This window comes from Hyla sarda, chromosome 1, assembly GCF_029499605.1.
Source record: "Hyla sarda isolate aHylSar1 chromosome 1, aHylSar1.hap1, whole genome shotgun sequence".
Lineage (NCBI taxonomy): Eukaryota > Metazoa > Chordata > Amphibia > Anura > Hylidae > Hyla > Hyla sarda.
The window spans coordinates 106,501,237-106,527,889 of NC_079189.1; the positions used below are offsets into that span (position 1 = coordinate 106,501,237).

The following is a 26,653-nucleotide window of genomic DNA, read 5'->3' on the forward strand; positions in this document are numbered from 1 at the left end:
TTGAAGTCAGATCCATAAAAAAAAGTTCAAAAGATATGCGATACTTGGTGGACATTCCATGGGTTTTAATGGTTTCGGACTTTACAGTTACATAAGAACATGAAGTACCAAATCATAATGCATCAACTATTATCAGGACACTGTATTTTAGCTTGGGATATATCAGGAATAGCTTCTCCAGCGTTTTCATTAAAATGAGCTTACAGAAAAATAAACAAGCAATAAATAGTCAATAAAGTGAGGTCTCCTTCCTTGACAAATGCTGTTACGTATCAGTCTTGGCCAACCTATGCAAGCTAAATATGGCAGCTGTAAAAGTTGGCAGCTGTAAAAATATACTGTTCACATGACATATATTTTAAATATACTTTAAAAACAAGTTAGGTAGCCAGGACACAGATTATCCCCATTAAATGGAGTCAATCCATGTCCAAAGTTGCAACAAAATCCCCGGCAGTGGAAAATCCTGAGCAGAAAGTTGGCAGAATCCCTTGGATCTCTGCTGCATATTTTGCAGTTTATTTTTCAGATGACCTTACAGTTTCATCTGGAGACAAAAAAATATAGTATTATACATTGGTATTTTGTGTCATGCAGTACAGCTTAAACTTGTTTGCTCATTTGATCTCAGAGATTTAAAGGGGTACTCCACTGGCCAGCGTTTGGAACATTTAGTTCCGAACACTGTGCACGCTGCAGGGGTCAGCCACGTCCCCTCAATGCAAGTCTATGGGAGGAGGCATGGTCACGCCCCTCCCATAGACTTGCATTGAGGGGGCGTGGCGTGATGTCAGAAGGGGGCATGCCGACCCTTGCAGCACGCACAGTGTTCGGAACTAAATGTTCCAAACGCTGGCCAGTGGAGTACCCCTTTAAGCTGGCTATATGTTTTAGATGGCTGACATATGGTTGTTGGCCGACATGCCCCCTGATCCCACTATACACATGCATTCTGGGTTGAAGAGAGAAAGCCTATGTCAAACTCCTTTTGGTAGCAGCTTATCTCCCCAAGAACAAATTGATCAGGCATGTTGGATTTCAGCAGTTCTCTTCCCCATCATACACATTAAATGGTTGGCCACTTCCACCATAATTGTTGAGATTAGTTGACTTTAAAGGGGTAATCCACTGCCCAGGGGAGCGCTGGGTGCAGGCTGCGGGGATCGTGGCGTCACGGCCACACCCCTCAATATCACGCCCCCTCCTATAGACTTGCATTGAGGGGGCATGGTGATGATGTCACAACCACCGCAGCCCTCACCCAGCATTCAGAACAAATTTTTCAAAACGCTGGGGCAGTAGAATACCCCTTTAATCTAATTTTCATGCCCAGCTTTAGAGACTAAGCTCTGAGGACCAAGGTTTTTGTTAGCAGTGAGAGACATTTAGAATTTTTTTTTCACCAGTGTTTTAAATATCCAAGCAGAATTGTTTGAGCCATGACAAAACACAGAGTGTTGGAGATCTGTGCTGTGTCCCTGGACACTGAAAATAAACAGAATATGAAGTAATCGGACTGTGCCTGCCCCTTTAAATTATTACATTTCATAACTAAATCTAGTGGGAGCAGAAGTTGTATATGTATCACAGAGGATATTTTTATTGACGGGAAGAACATTTTGTTAGCTCTAATATTATTTATAACTGAGGCATTTTTATTTGGCTGTTGCATATCCTTTTCTGTCCATTGGCGTTATGTGGTTTCCTGTAGAAATCATTTTTGTGTTTATGGAAGGGAAAATAATTACACAATGTCAAGGGATAGTAAATGTAGGTCAGTTCTTCAACCCTGGGAACACACTTTGAAGAAAACTTTTATCAGACAGAGCAGACTTTGCTATAGCCAAAGCAATACTAGTGATGATGGACAAAGGAAAAGCAATTCCTCTACCTGTCACAATGTGAAATGCCTATGAAGCTCCCCTGGAAATGACAGCTAGGCATGCACCTGCTCTATTTTTACAGTAAGGAAACAAGGGATTCAAAAAAAGTTTTCCTACTGTTGACATTTATGGCACAATGGTTGTATATTGGTGCCTTGCCCCCCCCCCCCCCCCCATTATCGATGCACCATTGGAGTCGGAGACCTATTCCTGAGTGAGCTTATGTGGCTTGTATGATTTGTATTGGGCAAATCCTATAAATGAGGTTGGCTCATGAACACAACTCTTTCTATAATTGAAAGACAACCCCTGGGATTCACTTATATAGTACATTTAACTAGCAATAGCCGATCAGGTAACCCATGGATTGATCAAGTCCCATTGCATTTTCTAACTGTTCACAGGAACTTTAAATATGTGGTCTGAATAGACAAGTGAAGGAGGCCAACAATAGAGTGCAGGAAGTAAGTCAGAGCATCCAATACACCTTCATGGTTGGCCCTGCTGATATTGGAGGATACAGTCGACATTTGTCTACTTTGTATGACACAAACAAAAACAACTTTTCCAGAAAACACCTAAAAAAAATCTATGGTAGAAAACATTTAACATTTCAGTTTTGGAACATGATTCTTTGCACAGATAAAACAAAAAGCAACTTGTAACAGAATGATGGAAAGAGAAGAGCATGGAGAAGGAAATAATCAGTTTTAGATCTGAAAACATACCACCTGTCAAACATGGTGGAGTTATGTCATGAGCGTGTATTGATGCCAGTAGAACAGGGCCACTGGCATTTATTCATGATGTGACTTCATGATGAAGTGTACAGAGTTATACTTTGTTTCATACAGTGCTCAAAAAAGGGAACACTAAGATAACACATCCTAGATATGATGTATAAACTAATCGTATGAAATGCTTTCATCTTTACATAGTTGAATGTGCTGACAACAAAATCACACAAATTATCAATAGAAATCAAATTTATCAAGCCATGGAGGTCTGGGTATGGAGTCACACTGAAAATCAAAGTAGAAAACCACACTAAAGGCTGATCCAACTTTGATGTAATGTCCTTAAAACAAGTCAAAATGAGGCTCAGTAGAGTGTGTCCGTATGACCTCCACGTGCCCGTATGACCTCCCTACAATGCCTAGGCATGCTCCTGATGAGGTCACAGATGGCCAACTCCTGGACAGTCTATGGTGCAATGTGGCGTTGGTAGATGTAGTGAGACATGATGTCCCAGATGTGCTTAATTGGATTCAGGTCTAGGGAATGGGCGGGCCAGTAAATTGCATCAATGCCTTCCTCTTGCAGGAACTGCTGACACACTCGGGCCACACGAGGTCTAGCATTTTCTTGCATTAGGAGGAACCCAGGGCCAACTGCACCAGCATATGGTCTCACAAGGGGTCTGAGGATCTCATATCGATACCTAATGGCAACCAGGCTAACTCTGGCAAGCACATGGAGGGCTGTGTAGCCTCCCAAAGAAATGCCACCCCACACCATTACTGCCAAACTGGTCATGCTGGAGAATGTTGCAGGCAGCAGTACGTTCTACATGGCGTCTCCAGACTCTCTCACGTCTGTCACATGTGCTTAGTGTGAACCTGCTTTCATCTGTGAAGAGCACAGGGGGCCAGTGGCAAATTTGCCAATCTTGGTGTTCTCTGGCAAATGCCAAACATCCTGCATGGTTTGGGCAGTTTTGGACAACCCCCACCTGTGGACGTGGGGCCCTCATACCACCCTCATGGAGTCTGTTACTGACCATTTGAGTGGACACATGCACATATGTGGCCTGCTGGAGGTCATTTTGCAAACCTTCTTGCCACATCTTGCATTGATGTGCCATCCTGGATGAGCTGCAATACCTGAGCCACTTGTGTGGGTTGTAGACTCCGTCTCATGCTACCACTAGAGTGAAAGCACTGCCAGCATTCAAAAGTGACCAAAACCTTAGCCAGGAAGCATAGGAACTGAGAAGTGGTCTGTGGTCACCACCTGCAGAACCACTCCTTTATTGGGGGTGTCTTGCTAACTGCCTATAATTTCCACCTGTTGTCTGTTCCATTTGCACAACAGCATGTGAAATTGATTATCAATCAGTGTTGCTTCCTGAGTGGACAGTGTGAGTTCTCAGAAGTGTGATTGGCTTGGAGCTACATTATGTTGTTTGTGTTCCCTTTATTTTTTGGAGCAGTGCATTTCAGTCTCAAAAAATTCTGCATTGCAAACTATGGTGCAAAGGTAGTGACAACTACTATTGATGATGCCATGACCTACCAGGCATACTATAGATGTTTTGTTTCCTTTTATAATGAATTTTTTTGGCTTAAAGTTCAGTTTGAAATAGTGGTTGTGTACATCTTCTCATGGTAGGGCTCTGAACTCCTTCTGCTTCCTGATGCCAATTTCCTGCAGCCACCACTAGGGTAGATCTGTGCGTAGAGGTTTTTACAGCTTCCTCTGAGTTTAATGGTGGCTGTAAAAATTCCTGTACATTGAGCTCCCCCTAGTGGTGGCTTCTGTCAGACAGTTTTTATTATATACTGGGTGAAGGGGACAGGGAAATTTTAGCCTATCTGCATATTTCTCAAGTTGTCTGGTTGGCATACAGAGAAAAAGTTGTTGCTCTTGCCTAGTAGCAGTCCTAAGAGTTCTTCAATGTTTGCTTTACTCAGGGCAGTCCTGATTCCTTATTGTTTCAGTAGTATTACTGTTTAATATTTGAATAATTTCAAGTCGAATACATACCACTGTTACAACTTGCTTAAGTAAGCTTTTCCTCAATAGTGGACATTCTTCCCATAGAAGACAGGCACTTCCTCAGTTTATGTTTAACAGACAATTGTCTGCATTACTGTAAGTTGACAGGTTGTTAGAATTGATGGATCGCCTTTTACCTGATCAGCATTTTCAGATTTATCACAGGGTGTTTATGCATTATACACCAGGCGAGTTGTTGCATGTCCCAGGTATTGTTTGATGGTGATGACTTGATTTCCAGCCTAAAGCCTTTCTAAGCATTACAGCTAGGTACTGTATATGCACCGAGCCCGGAAAGTGATAATTCATCTTGTTTAGGAGGCCAAAAGAAAAAAATCATGACTTGCAAGCACCGAGCAAAGAAAGATTAACCCCAATTACTTTGTCTTTCTGCCTCTCTTGCTTCAATGGATTCTTGGAAGTCTAATACAGAATAAAGTAAGGGACCATGTAGGATTATATTTGTGCTTATAGAGTAGAATCCACCCTTTTTCTACTCTCGGCATTCAAGCGACATACATACAGGTGAACTGTTATATGAATGAATAGATCCTCTGATACACAAGCGCTGCGGAATCTGTAGGCGCTATATAAATAAATAAATTAATACAAAGGACACAAAAGGTACTTAATCCATAACATGTATAAAATATTTTATACTACATATTTTTTAGAGTGAATTAAAACTGAGGTGGGCGGGGGGGGGGGGGGGGGGGTGATAAGAGGCAAAAGCAAGAGTTTCGTACACATGTTTAACATTTGTTTTAAACATAGTAACACCATTAGGAGGTATAAGGCTATGTTCACACGGGCATTTTGCCTCGCAAATTCCTCATTCCACAAAAATATAAGATCAGTTTTATATTTTGTGGAATTCCGTGGTGGAATCCCATTGAAGTCAATTGGACGTGAATTTTTTTTTTAGGAATTCTGCCAAAATTCCATCAGAATTGCGTAACTCCTGTCAGCAAGCTTTGCTTGGCTGAACAAAATTTTTGCGGAATTTCGAAACCTCTGCCGCGTTACCATAGCCTAAATGTCAGTTGTAATGTAGAAAAGGCTAAAAAAAATTAGACAAAGTTGCATACCCAGTACAGCTGTATGTAAACTGTATACTGTACAGTGATCCCTCAACTTACAATGGCCTCAACATACAATAGGTTCAACATGCAATGGTCTTTTCTGGACCATTGTAACTTGAAACCAGACTCAACATGCAATGCCACGGACAGTCCAGATCTGTGAAACGTGTCAATGACTGGAGGAACTGACCAATCAGAATGGGCATTTTACTGGTACATCACCTCTATTACTGAAGTACATGCACTGACTGGGTGTCTGGTAGCGCCCCCTACAGTACAGGGAGGAACTACATGTTCTGTACTACTCCTTACCTGTGCCAGGGTTAGCTGTTCTTTTGGACACCAAGTAAGGGCGGCTCCATTTGGGACACTGTGTGTACTGTATAGAACCTTGAAGAAGCTCCTGTCCTCTACATAAACCATTGTTTCCCAACCAGGGTGCCTCCAGCTGTTGCAAAACTACAACTCCCAGCATGCCCGGACAGCCAACGGCTGTCCGGGCATGCTGGGAGTTGTAGTTTTGCAACAGCTGGAGGCACCCTGGTTAGAAAACACTGACATAGACAGTGATTTACAGCTTCCAGCAGCTCTTTCCTACTTTTATATGTAAGGACTTGCTTTATCTTTATTAGTTATCTACTTATTTTTCTTTAATCCTCACTTTTTCCTATTTTTGGATTACATTTTGGGGCTTCAGAACCAATTACCAGGTTTCCATAGAGTTATGGTCTCAACATACAATGGTTTCAACATACAATGGTCATCCTGGAACCGATTAATATTGTAACTTGAGGGACCACTGTATGTAGGGTATGCAGGTGTATTGAGCAAAGGAAATAATGAAGAGGCTGCAGTGCTCACCTAAACTATGCAACTCCTTCAAACTCCTGATAAATAGGGGTGCAGATAGTCAGACACCCACCGATCAGATATTAATGGCCTATTCTATGCACAGACCATCAATATTGTGATCCAGAAAAGCAGTATTCAGAAATGCCAGACACACCAGCCTCACACAGCCAATGCTGCCCCCCCCCCCCCCCCCCCATCCCTTGGGCTGGTAATATGTGTGATTGAAAGCTTTGTAGCATACTGCTATTACATGAGTGAAGCTCCTGCTTCCTGGAGAAGTAAAGATTAGGCAGATGTTACAGGAGTAGGAAGAAAATCATCAGCAAACCATGATAGTGAATTCTGCATGGTGTCTTTTTATTTGCAGTTAGCTCTCCTGTGGCTGATGTAGAATGCTTGGCATAAACTATGGAAATCTGAACAGAATTTGTGTTTTTCACTTATCCCAGGCTCGCAAATTCATTGCCCTGTTGTTCTATTTCTATTGTAATCAGGGCCGGCCTTAGGTGTTCAGGCGCCCTGTGCCAGCTAACCTTGTGGCGCCCCCCTCCCCCCCATTACCCCATAAACATACGCAAAGAGGAAAAAAATCTTCGTAACAAATATTTATTTTTAATATTTAATCATTCCCCTGCCCCCCTTAATCAGATGCAGTATAGTTCCCCCACATTAGTTGCAGTATAGCTCCCCACATTAGGTGCAGTATAGTTCCCCACATTAGGTGCAGTATAGTCCCCCACATTAGGTGCAGTATAGTTCCCCACATTAGGTGCAGTATAGCTCCCCACATTAGGTGCAGTATAGTCCCCCACATTAGGTGCAGTATAGTCCCCCACATTAGGTGCAGTATAGTCCCCCACATTAGGTGCAGTATAGTTCCCCACATTAGGTGCAGTATAGCTCCCCACATTAGGAAGAAGCAGGTTCCCCACATTAGGTAGTAGCAGGTTCCCCACATTAGGTAGTAGCAGGTTCCCCACAATAGGTAGTAGCAGGTTCCCCAAATTCGGTAACATTGTCATTCCCCCATCCCCCCCCTCCCCGACTCACACACACACACAGGCAACCACACATGCACACACACAGACAGACAGACAACCACACACACACACAGACACCCACACATAAACATAGACAACTTTACCTGACATGCGTTGCGCTTCTCTTCTCTCTGGCGGCGGCCTGACGAGTGACATCACTAATGTCCTGTGCGGGTCTGCGGAGGGACGTCACATGCTCGACATCCCTCTTCAGACTCCGGCCGCCAGCCAACCGGAGACGCGGAGGAGGGCAGAGTAAGTGAAGCCTTCTGGTGTAATAAAGAAAACTGTGCCCTGAAGCGGAATGTGACCCTCCGCAGAGGGACACAGTTGAGGGAGGGTAGTGGGAATGTAATGAGAGGGAGTGGCCCGCAAAGCAGAAAACTGTGTCCCTGTGCGGAGGGTCACATTCCACTACAGGGCACAGTATTCTTCATTACACCGGCATTTAGTGCTGCTTGCCCGAAGCAGGGCTAAATCCCGGGCGTCGGGCAATACAAATTATATATACTTGGTGCGAGCTGTGTCGGCCGCCCGGCGCCCCGGTTGCTATGGCGCCCTGTGCGGCCGCACAGCTCACACACCCCTAAGGCCGGCCCTGATTGTAATTTGTATTACTGAATACGGGCACCTAACGGCAGACAAGCTGTCCAGATTTTTACGATATTTGCTGAGCATGCTGCATCAGTTCTTCAGCACTGATATTACATCCATATCCACTCATATTCATTTATAGGTCTAGCCCATACAGGGGACTGCTGCAGTGCATAATATTGTGTAGATATTTTTTATATGTATGAACATAAGCATATCATATGTGAGAGACAGAAGTCGGCACAACTCAATCCCACTTTTCCTACTGGTTTTCCCTTTCAAAAGCTCCTGGACAATGCCACAAAGCAAGAACCATCACCGCTGGATGCTCAATCTCAAATGATATAAACAAAACCGGTAATATTGTAATGAAGCATGACATGAGGCACTCACCACATTGTGTGTTCAATGGAGTTTATTTCTTTAGTGCAGTTAAAAATACAGCAGGGCCTAGTTAGTCTTAACCCGATTATGGAATATTTTTAATTGCACAAAAAAAAAAAAAAACAATGTCACCGTTAAACATAGGATGCAGTGAGTGCCTTGTGTCATGCTTTATTATAATATTACTATCATAAATAATGATGCCTATATGACTGTAGTCTACGATGCCTCTTGGAATATGTCTTTATTATATATTCCACTATACATGGGACTGCTGCAGTTCATAAAATTGTAGATTTATCAAAACCTGTCCAGAGGAAAAGTTGCCCAGTTGCCAATAGCAACCACTCAGATCACTTCTTTTATTTTGCAGAGGCCTTGTTAAAAATGAAAAAAGTGAGCTGATTGTGGCAACTTTTCCTCTGCACAGGTTTTGATAAATCTCCCCCTATATGTATAAACATATATGTGTGTGTATTCAGTGGGGCAAAAAAGCATTTAGTTCGCTACCAATTGTGCAAGTTCTCCCACTTAAAAAAGATGAGAGAGGCCTGTAATTGTCATCATAGGTATAACTTAACTATGAGAGACATAATGTGAAAAAAAAATCCATAAAATCACATTGCCTGATTTTTAAAGAATGTATTTGCAAATTATGGTGGAAAATAAGTATTTGGTCACCTACAAACAAGCAAGATTTCTGGCTCTCACAGACCTGTAACTTCTTCTTTAAGAGTCTCCTCTGTCCTCCACTTGTTACCTGTATTAATGGCATCTGTTTGAGCTTATCAGTATGAAAGACACCTGTCCACAACCTCAAACAGTCACACTCAAACTCCACTATGGCCAAAACCAATAGCTGTTGAAGGACACCAGAAACATAATTGTAGACCTGCACCAGGCTGGGAAGACTGAATCTGCAATAGGCAAGCAGCTTGGTGTGAAGGAATCAACTGTGGGAGCAATTATTAGAAAATGGGAGACATACAAGACCACTGATAATCTCTCTCAATCTGGGGCTTCACACAAGATCTCACCCCGTGGTGTCAAAATGATAACAAAAACAGTGAGCAAAAATCTCAGAACCACACGGGGGGACCAGTACATGTCTGGGCCCGTCTGAAGTTTTCTATAGAACATTTGGATGATCCAGAAGAGTATTGGGAGAATGTCATATGGTCAGATGAAACCAAAGTAGAACTTTTTGGTAAAAACTCAACTCATCGTGTTTGGAGGAGAAAGAATGCTGAGTTGCATCTAAAGAACACCATTCCTACTGTGAAGCATGGGGGTGGAAACAACATGCTTTGGGGCTGATTTTCTGCTAAGGGTCCAGGACGACTGATCCATGTAAAGGAAAGAATGAATGGGGCTATGTATCTTGAGATTTTGAGTGAAAACCTACTTCCATCAGCAAGGACATTGAAGATGAAACGTGGCTGGGTCTTTCAGTGTGACAATGATCCCAGACACACCACCCGGGCAACAAGGGAGTGGCTTCGTAAGAAGCATTTCAAGGCCCTGGAGTGGCCTAGCCAGTCTTCAGATCTCAACCCAATAGAAAACCTTTGGAGGGAGTTGAAAGTCCGTGTTGCCCAGCGACAGGCCTAAAACATCACTGCTCTAGAGGAGATCTGCATGGAGGAATGGGCTAAAATACCAGCAACAGTGTGTGAAAACCTTGTGAAGACTTACAAAAACGTTTGACCTCTGTCATTGCCAACAAAGGGTATATAACAAAGTATTGAGATTAACTTTTTTTTTTATTAACCAGATACTTATTTTCCACCATAATTTGCAAATAAATTATTTAAGAATCAGACAATGTCATTTTATGGATTTTTTTTTCTCATTATGTCTCTTATAGTTGAGGTATACCTATGATGAAACTTGCAGGCCTCCCTCATCTTTTTAAGTGGGAGAACTTACATAATTGGTTGCTGAATAAATACTTTTTTGCCCCACTGTGTATGTATATATAATATATATGTATAAAGAGAGAGCGAGAGAGAGAGAGCGAGAGAGAGAGAGAGAGAGTGTAAGTAGTTTGGAATATCTGTATTAGACCCGTGATTATATATATATATATATATATATATATATATATATGTGTGTGTGTAGATATATGTAAATTATATAAGCAAATCATATGAGGGAGACAGAATTTGGCACAACTTGATCCCTCCTTTCCTACTGGTATTCACATTCAAGAGGCAAGAACAGTCACCACGGGGTGCTCAACCTCCGATGAAAAATACAAAACCAGCAATATTGTAATCAAACATGACGCAAGGCACTCACCACACCTTTTTTTTTTCTTTTGTGCAATTAAAAATGCAGCATGACCGGGTTAGGACGCCATGCAGCGTCCTAATCCGGTCATGCTGTATTTTTAGCTGCATGAAACTCTGTTGAACACAAGATGTGGTGAGTGCCTCTCATCATGCTTTATTACAATATTATCGTAAGCAATGCTGCCTATATGCCTGCAGACTATGGGGCCTCTTGGAATATGTCTTCATTATATTTTCAACCAGGAAAGCTTTATTAAGCTTGCACTTTTTCTGTACAGCAATTATAGTACTATTATCCTAAAGTTCTGACATAGAGGCGGCAGGATGACAGGAATAAGCCACGCTATTAAAATAGGCATAAATGGGGATGACGGTGGAAGCTGTCTGCTTTTTTTTCCAAAGGATTCTGTGGACTGGAAGTAACATGCTGAATCGAGAAGCGGCTTTAGTCGAAATTCTCTAATTGCATCATCTCTTCCCATTTATCCGTGTAACATGCCTGCTGACCATTTCTCTGGGCAGGAACAATCACTTCTTCCTCTGACAAAGAGAGGCTTCTTCCTCCCAAAAATCTACGTTGACATATTTCAGATAAAAGCTTTTACCGTTTTGTCTCTAAATAAACACCTTTTGACTCTTTGCTAAATGATCTGGATGCAGGATTTGGGAAAATCTATCAGCCTAGACGTGTTTTATAGTCGGGTAGCCATGATCCAACAAAAGCCTTTGCTTTTTTGTGAAAAGTGGTTTAATTAGCTCAAAGGAGAACATTGCGAGATGCTCCACTGCCTGATCTCCTCTGTAAGCTGATGGGGAACAAAATAAAGATAGAGAGGAATATCTCCGAAGAGAACTTGGGTCGTGGTTAATTTAATATAGATTCCTTGCAACTGGGAACACACAGAGTTAAGGCTCCACAAGGAGTATAATGTTCTGGAGTTTAATTTTTTACATTGAATCTAATGGGTTTGTTCCTGCCTAACTGAAATAAACTGTGATCTTTCAACATGTATAGATATACAGCCTGTGATCTCAAGCCACTGCTTATTTCCAGGATTGGTAGTGGGGTCTGGGACTTTGAGGAGAATGTTATCAGTTTTAAAAGAACACGTCCAATGTATGGATTAATCACACAATTATGGTATATCTAAAAGCAACTCATGAATTCTGGGGTGCTATTAGCAGGCAACACCCATATTCCAGTGAAGTATACGTATGAAAAAAAAAAAAAAAATCTCCAAAGCCACACACTACCTGTATATGTTCCCTGTAAACCATCCCGCCTGATATCCATGGCTCCTATGGCCCCTGTTGTCTTCTTTGGCTGCTTAATATTATTTGACATCCTTCCGTCCCCTTGCCTACATCTCCCAGCAATCATTGCAGCTCTGCCTGCCAGCTCACTCTCTTCAAGCAGCCCCCACCCTCCTACTCTCAGCAGCAGTGAAAGGTTCAGTATCTGATTGGCTATAGATGCACACACCTCCCAGTTCTCTGCACGAAAGAGAGCATGACTCATCAGTGCAAGGCAGAAACCATATGGTCTGTGTCTCCCATGAGGGTGGGGGTTGCTTTCAGAGAGGGATTTGGAAAGAGACAGGGTGGATTGCTTAATGATGTGATTCCCTCATTTCATCCTTGTAAGTGACAATCAAAGAGGGGAAACTGCTCCATGTAGCTAATAGAATATAATTAGAGAATTAAATAGGTTGATGATAGGGAAAGGTTGGGTTATGGGTTTGGTTACCCGAGCACCCCTTTAACAAATTGCACAAGGATAAACATAATAGTACTTGATGTACGGAACTTTTATTGTCATTTTTTTTTGCCATGGAAATCTATTATCAGTCCCAAAATGAGGAAAAGAGGTCAATGGACTCCCCCACAGTGATCTACTGGTGTATTATTTTGTTATTATGACTTATCACTTTTGCATTGATTAACACTAAGCTTAGGTTTGAACTTGTCCTGTGATCTGGAATAGTTAGCTATTGTTTGTTGAGTGTTTCCATGGTTTATTGTTCTGGCGCTGTGCTCCATTTCAGTATAGCAATGGGACATGAAATGCAAATAAATTGATTTGTTGTCTTCAACATTGCCAACCTGGACAGTTCAATATTTAACAGACATATATGAAGCTGGCCTAACATTGTTATAGAACTTCTAAAATGACTTAAACAGATGCCCAAGGATTGGTCTACTTACCTATGTCCGTTTCATTTAATCACCGATTGTTATGACAGTGAACGCTTCCAGACACAATTGTATCTAGTACATAGAGCAAAGCAGATTTATGTTGTGTCAGGGCACTGAACATAAACAGCTTAGCTACAAGATATTACTGTATAGCTAAGGGTCTTAAAAGAAGAATGGCAAAGCATGGAAAGGATATCCTAGTCCAATCTGAAGAAGCAAAATCATTTTTTGGGGGAAGGGGTTGAGTACAAAGAAAAAAAATACAATGAATTGATATTAACAAGTGCAGTCATATGTCAGATCTCATGGCCGGCTGGTAAATACTTGTAAATGACCTAGTCCAAGTCATGGGGAAACTCCCCTGTATGTTATATAACATGCAGAGTCCTGAAGCATATAAAGACTTGATTGTTTCTTAGGAAGAATACATATTTTGTCGATTTTTATTCATCTCATGTTTGATGGAATCCTAATGAACATTCTTTTCCCGAGCTGGGAGAATAAAATTGGCTCACCCTATACAGTGTGAACTTTTGCACTCTTAACACAGATATCATTGAGGATTCTACTTTATTAGGTTCACTTACTTAAAGTCTCATTTGATCCTTTTCCAAAGGTTTCTGAAATGTGCAAAATGTATTACAGCATTATAAAGGAATCAACCATAAAGATAATCCATAATCAATGCGAGCAAGGACCCAAGTAGCAGAGATGAGTCATTTTGTCTCCCCAGGTCTCTTCCAGCATGTTAATATGTTTTCATTAGCATCGCTTTATTGCCGCCTGATGGATTATGCTTTGTACTTTATATGTGTTTAGTGCAATTAGAAATTGAAAGATACTTAACCTTAAGTGCTGAAATTTCCATTAACCATGCGCTCTATATATTTTTTTATTATTCAGGTATTATACGGACCGCAGATAATCTTGACCGTGAAACAACTTCTCATTACTGGCTTACTGTTTATGCCACCGATCGCGGAGTTGTTCCCCTATCATCTTTTATTGAGATATACATTGAAATTGAAGATGTCAACGATAATGCGCCACAAACCTCGGAACCTGTGTATTACCCAGAGGTCATGGAAAACTCACCAAAGGATTTATCTGTTGTGCAGATTGTTGCTTTTGATCCTGACTCCGGTTTTAATGACAAGTTGACTTATAAGATTTCAAGTGGTAACCCACAGGGATTCTTTACTATCAATCCAAAGACAGGTATGTGAAATCCTTTTTTTTTTTAACAACAATTCCATCAAAATCTATAGATACAAGATTGAAAAAAGGACATAGCAGGGGAACTGGATGGGTTTATGAAGTCTAACTTTGAAGCAACTTTGACAAGAAAATAGTTTGTGAACATAGGAAAGTAGAAAATAAATCCTCGTGAAGTTTATATGAGCCAGGAGCTGTTAAAAGTGTATTCTGGGCAAAAACATTTTATCCCCTATCCAAAGGATAGGAGATAAGATTTCTGATCATGGGGGGCCCGCTGCTGAGACCCCCCGCAATCTCCCTGCAGCACCCTGAATTTCCAGTATCGGACTATGGATGTGATGTCACGCCACGCCCCCTCCATTCATGTCTGTGGGAGGGGGCGTGATGGCTGTCACGCCCCCTCCCATAGACATGAATGGAGGGGGCGTGACATCACTTTGCGGGGGGTCTCAGCAGCAGGCCTCCCACGATCAGACATCTTATCCCTTATCCTTTGGATAGGGGATAAAATGTTTTTGCCCGGAATACCCCTTTAAAGGGGGAATCTATATATGTATATATTTTTTTAGTTAACCCTGTTATTTATAAGTGTAAGATGATTTTTTTAATGATATAATGTATAAAAAAAAGTTTACCATGCCTTGCCATTCTGCCAACCTGGAGCCAGGAAAGCCTTGGTTGCAGAAAAAAAAAAAAAAAAGCCACCGTACACAATGTGCTGGTATTCTGTACGTACAGGCAGTGAGGGGTGGTGCCATGTACAGACTTGAACATCGCTGCACTGTTTACATTGAGTTCAATAGGTGCCATATAGAGGGTTTTTAATTAAAAGGGTATTCCAATCTAGAAAAATGTATCCCTTATCCAAAGGATAGGGGATAAGTGTCAGATCACGGGGGTCCAACTGCTGGGACCCCCGAGATCTACTGCATGGTGCTCCGGCTCTCCTAATGCACGGAGCTAGGGTTGTAACACACCCTCCATTTATCTCTATTAGAGAACCAAAGCACTGTACTCGGGTATCTCTGGCTCTCCCATAGAGATGCATGGAGGACGCGTGTGGACCAACGCTTTGTGTGGCAACACTGCTCAATGCATGGTGATAGCCAGGGCACTGGGCAGGAGATTGTGGGGGGTTCCAGCAGTCAGACCCCCTACAATCTGAAACTTATCCCCTATCCTTTGGATAGAGAATAATGTTTTCTAAACTTGACTACAACTTTAAAGCCTGGAGAACTCATATATAGGGTAACCACTTTTACTTATGCATTGTAATATGGACAGACCAAAGACTCTATCTTCTATATGGTACATGAAATAAAACAGTGCTATGATGCCGTGTCACCTGTATATTATGGCCAATCTGGTTACAGTTAGCCAGAAATTGCAGCTTCCCGGGTTTGTAATGTAAATTTAACGTAATCCTTTTGAAAGTTGAAGTTTACTGTATTTTACTCCAAACAGGGCAACTAAGACTGTGTTTCTCAACCAGGGTTCCTCTAGCTGTTGCAAAACAGCCTTTGGCTGTCCAGGCATGCTGGGAGTTGTAGTTTTACTACAGCTTGAGGCACCCTGGTTAGGAAACACTTTACTAAGATAATTCAATACGCTTTGATTGTTTCTCTGCATAGTCATTACCTACTACCCTGTGGTGATAATGATGCTGTTATTCATGCTAAAAGTCACAGTATGCCACCACAAGGGCTACACCTGACTATAATATGAATATTAAACTCAGACGTGTTAGTGCAGGTTTGATTAAGCATCCTCAAAAATAGGTTAATAGGTCATAGTGAAATGTGTATCTTTCACTTATAGAAATATGAAAATGTCTCACACGGCGCACCTTCCATATCAAGGAAAATTATCATAACTGGAATATGTCATAGGAAAATGACTGCAGATGATCAGCTGATACAATAATATGAAGAAATTATTAACATTCCAGAACATTGTATTGTGTGCACCCACAGTATTTACTGTAGTCGTAGTAGTAGTAATAGTATTTAGGTAGACAATATAGCCAAAGTTAGGTAAGATGTCAAATAAACTGAACCAAAAATGCAGAACATTTCTATTGCTTTCAGCTACTATTCTAATGTGCCGCAGTTTTTAAAATAATGCTAAGGCTGGTTAGAACAAAAAAAAAATTATATTTACCTACCCTGGTCCCCTGCATGTATAATCTTACTAATATAGTGTTATCACAAATTGTATTGGCTTCAGCGTGTTTTGCTTGAAATACCCTCTAGCAGGAAGTTGTGTAGTTCTTTAATTTTTAGTGAGGTGTTGTCTCAGCAGCTCTCTGGCTTTTCCCTCTCTCCTGAGAATGTGGAAATTATTGGAAATAAAGTTCCTCTGAATGAAGGCGCTAGTCCCCAAGTATTTAAATGGGTTTTATTAGCAACACGTTTCGATCCCGGACAGGGATCTTCATTCATGCCTGATGAAGATCCCTGTCCGAGATTGAAACGCGTCACTAATAAAACCCTATTAAAATACTTGGGGACCTGCGCCTTCATTCAGAGGAACATTATTTCCAATAATTTCACTCCAGAAGTTTCTCGTGGCAGCGGTCCAGCCATTCCTCACTCCAGACGCTACTGTAGGTGTTGTGCCCTGACCGCAACACCCAAGGGTAAGAACCCCTCTTTGTCTCTTTTCGGATACACCCGCCAAACGGTCCTCACTAGGGGCGCACTTCTTGTTGCTTTTTTCTCTTTTCTATATTACTCTCTCCTGAGAAAACATATCATCCTTTGCTGTCTCAGAAGACTTGGCTTGATATTATCTCTAAGCTCAAGCCTTGGCCCCCTAAGTGATGTCACCACATCTGACTAACCTGTATGTACACATATAGATATATATTTTTATTAGGGCATTTAGGGAAAAATTAGGTGAGTTTATGGCATGCTGCCTTGTCCTGAGCGATGCCACAGGTACAGGAGCAGACAGGGAATGAATACAGCGGGAGCTGCTGATTTACTTCCTGCAGAGCATGGTTTTGCAACAGCTCTACGCAGGAAACTGACATGAGTGCTGTGGAAGGGGAGTAGGCAGGGTGGGAGGGCTGTGACGAAGAGCTGAGGGAAATCAATGTATTCTGGTAATTGTAGTACTGAGCAACTGCTCAATCAGGAAGTTGTGAGAGAACATAGGAGGAGAGCATTACATACACACATAAAAATAGATTTGGGGCATTTTCAGAGATAGGGCAGACAGGTTACAGAACCCCTTTAATGGGTGGGATCAGGGCAACCATATAACCTGTAACTACAGGTCCCTGATATAGACATGCTAGGTACTGTATATAGCAGTATTGATTATTGCACTTTTCCCTTTAGAGGATTTAGAAATCATAGCACAGAATATCTAAGGGTTTATACAGAATTCTGTAATTTGAAAGTTTAGCCTTTCAGGGTGTAGTCAGGAACTTTCATCCTTTCCCAGATTTTGCAACTTCAAGCGAACATTTCTTAGATACTAGCACAGCAATATTAATATTAATGCGTAAGCAAATGACTTGAGGATTAGCTGTATTTTGACCTCAGTAATAATCCAGAATGATATCTCATTAGAGAACATTACTGAATACATGGTATGGTTATGACACCGCATAATCTGCTCCTCTGCCGATAACTGCACAATAACAGCATTCCCAGAAAGAAAGTAAAGAGCTAGAAGAGATTACATGGTAATAGGGTTATGTCATTAATGTATCGGGCTGTAAACCAAGGGAGATTAAGCCATTTGTACAGTTGTTTGCTCTTTGCCTTTTGTCCAAATGTTTAGTTTCTATTACATGAGATTGTTGTTTTTTTAGAGGACAGATGTTTATAAGTTTGGCTTTTTTCTTCCGCACATTTTGGAGATGTCGTTCACATAGTACAATGGGTAACGGAGGTCCTGCATGTCCCTGACAGGACTGCTGAAGTGTAAAATGCTTTAGAACAATCATCAGCCGCTTTGTGAAATCCTGTTCAATGAACACATGAATATAAAGGTCACCTGTGTCATTTGTGCGCTGTGGGAAATGGGCAAAATATCAACTTATGTCTTCTGCAAGAAAGCCTCTTGTAATAGCTGCAGTTGCTTTGTTTTCTTCTTCATCCTCACAGGACATGTCATATTGTCCACACTATCCACAGGTTATTCTCTATCTGACAGATGTAAGTTATTTATATTTTCACCCTTTAGGTCTTTTCATTCTGTATCCATCCACTGGCTGTATTATTTTATCTTATTATGTTATTAGGACGTAATGATTTCATGAATGGAAATGAACCTGGTTTAAATGGGTTGTGTCATCCAGACATATTGGCGGCAACACAGATCGCCTACATCCTACTGATTTCGCTGGAGGTAGAGGCTGCTATTGAAACCACTGCAATGTATTATTTCACAGCGGCCATTCAGATGTTATTGACTTTCTCTGAAACAGTCTGATTGCAAAGGATAAGCTGTTGTGTACGTGTGTAAGGAAATTTAGTATTTCTTACCATTACAGTAGATACCGTATTTTTCGCCGTTTTTACCCCAAAACTGGGGGGGGGGAAGTTGGTGCGTCTTATACGGCGAATACACACCTATCGCGGCGGTCCCTGCGGCCATCAACGGCCGGGACCCGCGGCTGATACAGGACATCACCGATCGCGGTGATGCCCTGTATTAACCTTTCAGACGCGGCGATCAAAGCTGACCGCCGTGTCTGAAGCGAAAGTGACACTAACCCGGCTGCATCGGGAGGGACCTTACCTGCCTCCTCGTTGTCTGCTCTGTGCCGGGATCCCCTGCATGGCCGGCGCTCTCCTTCGTCATCATCACGTCGTCCCGCACGCCGCCCCGTCATCCAATAGGAGGGGCGTGTGTATTGACGTGATGGCAGCGACAGAGAGCGAGGATACCGGGCAGCAGAGACGTTCCGGAGCGGCGGGGACACCTCGGGGACGCGGCGACAGCGACGGAGGGCGACATCCTGGGCAGCGGTGACAGTCCAGAATGGCGGGGACACGTGAGTATTACCTCCTATACCAGTGATCTTCAACCTGCGGACCTCCAGATGTTGCAAAACTACAACTCCTGGCATGCCCGGACAGCCGTTGGCTGTCCGGGCATGCTGGGAGTTGTAGTTCTGCAACATCTGGAGGTCCGCTGGTTGAAGATCACTATGACCTATACTTTACATTGTATTCTAGATTTTCCTCATTTAAAATTGGGTGCGTCTTATATGCCGGAGCGTCCCATAGGGCAAAAAATATGGTAATCGCTTTTTTCACCAGTTTCCCCCTCTGTGGGCTCCATCTCTAATTTTAAGTTGTCTCTTACATACATTCACACAAAATAGGATCCTGTTCTGTAGCTGTAACACTGGATATTATAGAGCAGTACTGAGCAGTCTAAACTGAATCTACCACTGAATCTCTCCAAAGACTTATTTGGTCAGCTGTGACCTGATACTTAAATGAGAATATCTTTCTTCATTAAGGCTTTAACATTTTCCTCAGATTAAATAATGAGTGGAGGGGAGCCGGAAAGAAGCCTGATCAATAATATAAGAGGCATTTTCTGTGATAAGATAAAAATGTACTATTGATTTATGGACAACAGTGACCATTTGAAATCTAGCTCCACTTTGAAGCTATTTTTCTGAATCCATTAGCTTCTTATATAACAATTAGCAACAGATTATTCTTCAAATTATACATTTACAGCATCATGAATGATTTGAAGCATTTTCATTAGACTTGATAAGGCTGCGGCATTTCCATCTCTCCATTTCATTATTACGGAGTGACATACTCTGCACACACTTTTCTCAGCTGCCTCTTTTTGTCATTAGAAGGCAAATCCATATAGAGAGAAACCTCTCCAACAAGCCACCTTTTTGAGAATACTGCCCCTTTATAAAGATCAGATTTTTAGCACCCTATGTGGGGTATTTGCTATTATTTTGCCATCTGGTGAAAACAGCAAATATTTTCACATTTTATGCTCCAGTTGCAAATGTTTTCAGATTATTTGTAGTTTTGGCGCGGCCTAAAAAGGGGTAGTGGTCTACCGGGAAGGGATGTAGTTTCCTGCAAAGGTAATTTATGCTGGCAACGTAAGGGTTACGCTGGCAACATATGGTAGTTTACGCTGGCAACCCTGCGTAAACTGTTGTTGAAGTCTCCGCTAGCACAGTGCTAGCGTAGATTTCAGCATGGGCACATGGGCTCGTAGGCATTCATCTCTACATAAATCCAGCAAGCTTGTGTGCCGACAGCGGAGCCAGCGTGCTGGGGGAGGCCTAAAAGATGCACCCCTATGCGTTCTGTTTAGGGGTTCTCTGTTAACTGTAGGGCTCCTCTTGAAATTGTTTAAAGTGTGTGCATGGACTAAAATGGGTATTCTGTGGAGCAACCTCATCCTGCTTTTTGAAACAGTGAAGAGAAGACGCAGCACTCACGGATAATGCAGGAAGGAAGGCTTTAATGCGAAGAGCACAAACAGGAGGGGATCAGACAGCTGGAGCGGTCACAGGTAAGAGCGACACAGTGTTTCACCGGGGCTTCGTCCGGCTCTATGCTGTGACGTGGCAGCGGCACTCCTGAAATACGCGAAAACGGCGCATCATCGGAAGCCGCTGCCATGCCGACAGCTAACAGCAACAACGCGGTGCGCATGCGTTAGATGTTGTTGTTATCTGTAGGAATGGCCCGGATGAAGCCCCGGTGACACACTGTGTCGCTCTTACCTATGAACGCTCCAGCTGTCTGATCACCTCCTCTTTGTGCTCTTCGCATTAAATCCTTCCTTCCTGCATTATCCATGAGTGCTGCTTCATCTCTTCACTGTTTCATATTTGGATTACTTCTTGTACTTTGCTGGCACCTCGGACTGGGCTAATATAGAAGAGCTCCCTCGTTGCTTGTGTGTAGCATCAGTGGCTTGAGGATCCATCTGGGCGAAGTTAGGTGGTGCTTTATCCCTCTCTTTTTTTCAAGTCTTTTGTAGCATTCATCCTGCTTTTTGCCTAAGATAAAAACAATTATTAAGAATAGGTTCACTTTTTATCTTGTCATTTTGTGATCAAAAGTAAGTCTGCATTCACACCACGATTTGACCTTCCGATGCACAGATATGATTTTGGAAGCTCAAGTCGCCTGAAATCATATCTGGGCATAGATAGGTAGGGACAGGTACGGAGCCATTAACTATTATGGGGCTGCGGACCCGATCGTAGTCAGCTAGTGACTACAATCTGGTAATTTTCTCAGCATGTCAGATTTTTGACACGGACTGAAAAATCGTGGCAGACCACGATTTTCAGTCCGAGTCAAAAATTGGATCAACTGAGAAAATGACCAGATCGTAGTCACTATCTGACTATGATTGGGTCCGCAGCCCCATTATAGTTAATTGCTCTGTATCTGTCCCTACCTATTCATGCACAGATAAGATTTCTGGCAATTTGAGCTTCCGAAATTGTATCTGTGCATCGGAAGGTCAAATTGTGATGTGAACCCAGCCTAAGGTCATAAATATTGTTCACATGGATGATAAAGGAAAACAATTTCAGTTTAGGCACTGTTTACTATATGACTATGGTTTGCTGTGTCGGCCACATAATAGGGACACCTCTGCGATCTCCTGTCCAGTGTCCCAGCTCTCTGAGATGAGTGCGTGGTACAGACAGCATACACTCCAGTTATTCTCTATGGAAGTGTCAAAGAGACCTGAGTGTACTCAGGCATAAAAATAACCCTCAGAGAGATTGCAGGGGGTCCTAGGGGTTGGTCCCCCTGTGCTCAAACACTTATCCCCTATCCTGTTGTTTTTTGTCGGACTATCCCTTTTCTAATCTTCCAGAACAAAACATGATATGATATGTTCTCCTAATTGACACTAAATCTGTATGGAACATGCCTTAAAGGGGTACTCCAGTGGAAAAAAAAATAAAAAAAAATATATATATATATATATATATATATATATATATATATATATATATATATATATATATATATAGAATTTCCTCTGTAGTATATAGCAGCTGGTAAGTACTGGAAGCATAAATATTTTTAAACAGAAGTAATTTACATATCTGTTCAACTTTCCGGCACCAGCTGATTTAAAAACATATATATATATATATATATATATATATATATATATATATATATATATATATATATATATATATATATATATATATATATATGTGTTTTTAAATCAGCTGGTGCCGGAAAGTTGAACAGATTTGTAAATTACTTCTGTTTAAAAATATTTACGCTTCCAGTACTTACCAGCTGCTATATACTACAGAGGAAATTCTTTTCTTTTTGGATTTATTTTCTGTCAGGACCACAGTGCTCTCTCCTGACACCTCTGTCCATGTCAGGAACTGTCCAGAGCAGGAGAAAATCCCCATAGCAAACATATGCTGCTCTGGACAGTTCCTAAAATGGACAGAGGTGTCAACAGAGAGCACTGTGGTCGTGACAGAAAAGAAATCCAAATAGAAAATAATTTCCTCTGTAGTATACAGCCGCTAATAAGTAGTGGAAGGATTACTATTGTTTATTTATTTATTTATTTATTTTTTATAGAAGTAATTTACAAATCTGTTTAACTTTCTGGCACCAGTTGATTTAAAAAAAAAAAAAAGTTTTCCACCGGAGTACCCCTTTAAGCCCTATTGCAACAATGTGCATAGAGCCAATGAGTCAGTTGATGATATTTAACCAATATATGGATTCTTTTAATAAAATATAGACGTTTTCAAAGACTATTTTTACACACAAACACAACTTAAACAACAAATTTTGACACATTTACACTTCCAGTGAAGTGCATTCTCATCTAAAGCATTGTCTTTATCAGTGTTTCCAAATCAAGGTACCTCCAGCTGTTGCAAAACTTCAACTCTCAGCATGCCCGGACAGCCTTTGGCTGTCCGGGCATGCTGAGAGTTGTAGTTCTGCAACAGCTGGAGGTACCTTGATTAGAAAACACTGGTCTATACTAGAGATGAGCGAACTTACAGTAAATTCGATTCGTCACAAACTTCTCGGCTCGGCAGTTGATGACTTTTCCTGCATAAATTAGTTCAGCTTTCCGGTGCTCCGGTGGGCTGGAAAAGGTGGATACAGTCCTAGGAGACTCTTTCCTAGGAATGTATCCACCTTTTCCAGCCCACCGGGGCGCCTGAAGGCTGAACTAATTTACGCAGGAAAAGTCATCAACTGCCGAGCCGAGAAGTTCGTGACGAATCGAATTTACTGTAATTTCGCTCATCTCTAGTCTATACGTTGAACAAAACTATAGTACAAAATGATAGTTTACACTATAGCACAGGGCAAAGTAAGCCCCACCTCAATTTTCCAAACCCAGATATAATCTAAACTACTTCCACATTCCTGCTACCCCCTCCCTTCTGCGTAACCTTAACTAAGACAATCGCCTGCCTTTCTGTAACATGAAATATGTGTTCCTCCCTAGGAAAGCATTGCCCACACTGGTTTCAAGGCATACTGTCATAAAAATATTTACTTTCTCTGCCGGGCAGATTACCATCAGATTTATTGGGTTTGCTAATATGACACGAAGAAAGGAAGTTGGCATGGCTTTAATGAAAGATTTTTCTTTTTATTCCCACTGATCGCCCTAAGTAGACGCTTTAGACGTAGCGGGAAAACGAGGAGAATACTTGGACAGCAATAAACACTTTACGCTCTTTGTTGCTTCGTAAACATTCACCATTCTTTCCAGACCTGTAGCTTCATATTCCCGGCACCATCACGTGCGCCGTCAAATTGGCTTTAATTTAGGCTTAGAACCGAGTGTAGAGGAAGCGCCCAGGCATGTAATGCATTCGCAAGTGCATTTTAATGTTTATTCATAATTTAAGGTATGTCTAGAATCTTATCTTCGCAAGGAAACAACACATTCCACTGAACTTAAACCCACGTTGCTTCGTAAAACGCTATGGGATGAGCGGCGCTGTGATTTATTAGCAGCGTAATTCTGGATGAAAGATGATATCGCGGAGTCAACCTATGATAGCACACAGGTTTATTCACTTTTTAATTCTAAGGCTGATGGAAAAATTATTATTATTATTATTTTTTTTTTAACTCTAATTAAAGGAGTACTCCAGTGGAAAACTTTTTTTTTTTTTTAATCAACTGGTGCCGGAAAGTTAAACAGATTTGTAAATAACTTGTATTAAAAAATCTTAATCCTTCCAGTACTACTTATCTGCTGAATACTACAGAGGAATTTTCTTTTTGGAACACTGAGCTCTCTGCTGACATCACGAGCACAGTGCCCTCTGCTGATATCTCTGTCCATTTTAGGAACTGTCCTGTGCTGCATGTGTTTGCTATGGGGATGTCCTCCTACGCTGGACAGTTCTTAAAATGGACAGAGATGTCAGCAGAGAGCACTGTGCTTGTGATGTCAGCAGAGAGCTCTGTGTTCCAAAAAGAAAAGAATTTCCATTGCAGGATTCAGCAGCTAATAAGTACTGAAAGGATTAAGATTTTTTTTAATAGAAGTAATTTACAAATCTGTTTAACTTTCTGGCACCAGTTGATTAACCTCTTCAGGACACAGGGCGTATGGGTATGCCCTGCATTCCGAGTCCTTAAGGACACAGGGTGTATCCATACGCCATGGGAAATCCAGTCCCCACCGCTAGCCGGTTGGGGACCGGAGCCGGATGCCTGCTGAAATCGTTCAGCAGGCATCGAGGCATATCGCCCAGGGGGGTCATGATGACCCCCCATGTCGGCGATGGCCGCAGATCGCTGGAAAATTCAGCCCAGCGATCTGTGGCGGATACCGGGTCAATCGGGTCTCCAGTGACCCGGTGACCCGGAATTACAGGCTGTTCGGGGCAGTCTATGATGGCCCCAAACAGCCATAGCCAGCAGGGGTGAGGTGGCACTGCTGCGGGTGTCACTCCAGCAACCCGCTCCGCCCCTCTTCCGTAGGACGTGATCTGGTGCGGGAAGAGGACCCCGGCAGCTGGGGACCCCGATCCCCGGCGTCCCTGTTGGGATCGGGGCCCCAGGAGCGGCGGAGGCGGCGAGGGACTGACCTGCAGCGGCGGCGTGGCTCAGCAGTTGGAGCTGAGTGACAGCCTTCTGTTGTTTAGCAACAGCTCCCAGCATGCAAAAAGGGCATGCTGGGAGCTGTAGTTATGCAACAGCAGGAGGCAGACCACCACAACTCCCAGCATTCCCTTATGGGCATGCTGGGACTTATAGTTTTGCAACAGCTGGAGGCACATTTTTTCTATGAAAAGTGTACCTTCAGCTGTTGTATAACTACAACTCCCAGCTTGCACAAACAGCTAAAGTGAATGCTGGGAGTTGTAGTGGTGCATCTGCTGGTTGCATAACTACAACTCCCAGCATGCCCGTTGGCTGTCGGTGACTGCTGTGAGTTGTAGTTTTGAAACAGCTGAAGGCACACTGGATGTGAAACTCAAAGTTTTTTTTTACCTATCTCAGTGTTTCACGACCGGTGTGCCTCCAGCTGTTGCAAACTACAACTCCCAGCATGCACCGTACATGCTGGGAGTTGTAGTTTTGCAACAGCTGGAGGCACACTGGTTGTGAATGTGGTAGCCCTTGGGGGGTGTATGGTAGTGGTGGTATGGTAACGGTATATGATGGGTTAATATTTACCCTGTCACTCATGATGCCAGGGTGAGGGCTGGTATTACTGAGGTATAGCTTCGGCCTATCGCCGCCCTTCCCAGAAACGACAGGCGTATGCAGATAATGACTGAAGGTCCACACTGGAGTTAAACTTGAACTGAAGTAAACTTTACTTTTGAACTTGCGGTACATTCAGAATACAGTTACAGTCTCTGCAATACACTTCTATAGACTTCAATGACTGACAGTTGCTGTGGACCTTGCGTCTTTTGCAGGTTAATAGAATCAAGGTAATTGGTGCGTGGATCCGTCCGGATTTAGGGGTAGATTAGATCCGGTAGTCTCGCAGATTGTTTGGGGATTGATACACTCTATAACTATAATTGTTCAGCCGTTGCCGCAGGGCTCAGGCCTAACTCACTGCGATTACAGCTGTACAGGTCTTCTCTCATCAAGAGCACAGGAGCAAGAGAGCTAAAATGGCTGCAGCGTCCCTTATATGGACAGGGGGTGGAGCCTAATTTGATAGGTCCAAGGTCAGCTGTCACTCACCGTCACACAGGCTTCTGGGTGATCATCTGACTTCCTATACACATAATAAAACCAAAACGAGACTAGAAACACCAAAGTGAGGCCTGGAACGCATCCAGAGTGAGGCTTGGAACGCATCACATAACCCGA

The 26,653-nt window shown here is 42.3% G+C and overlaps 1 protein-coding gene across 9 annotated transcripts in view; it reads left to right on the plus strand.

Moving 5' to 3' along the window:
* Positions 1–26,653, plus strand: part of FAT1 (FAT atypical cadherin 1) — a 251,511-nt gene that overhangs the window by 95,882 nt on the left and 128,976 nt on the right. For all 9 annotated transcript variants that reach the window (XR_008889074.1, XR_008889073.1, XM_056559286.1 and 6 more), the window contains exon 3: positions 14,007–14,321. Coding sequence is in view for 7 of the 9 variants with exons in the window: in XM_056559286.1 (XP_056415261.1) it covers positions 14,007–14,321 (315 nt within the window). In the remaining 2 variants the exon portion in view is untranslated. The remainder of the gene's footprint in view (positions 1–14,006; positions 14,322–26,653) is intronic.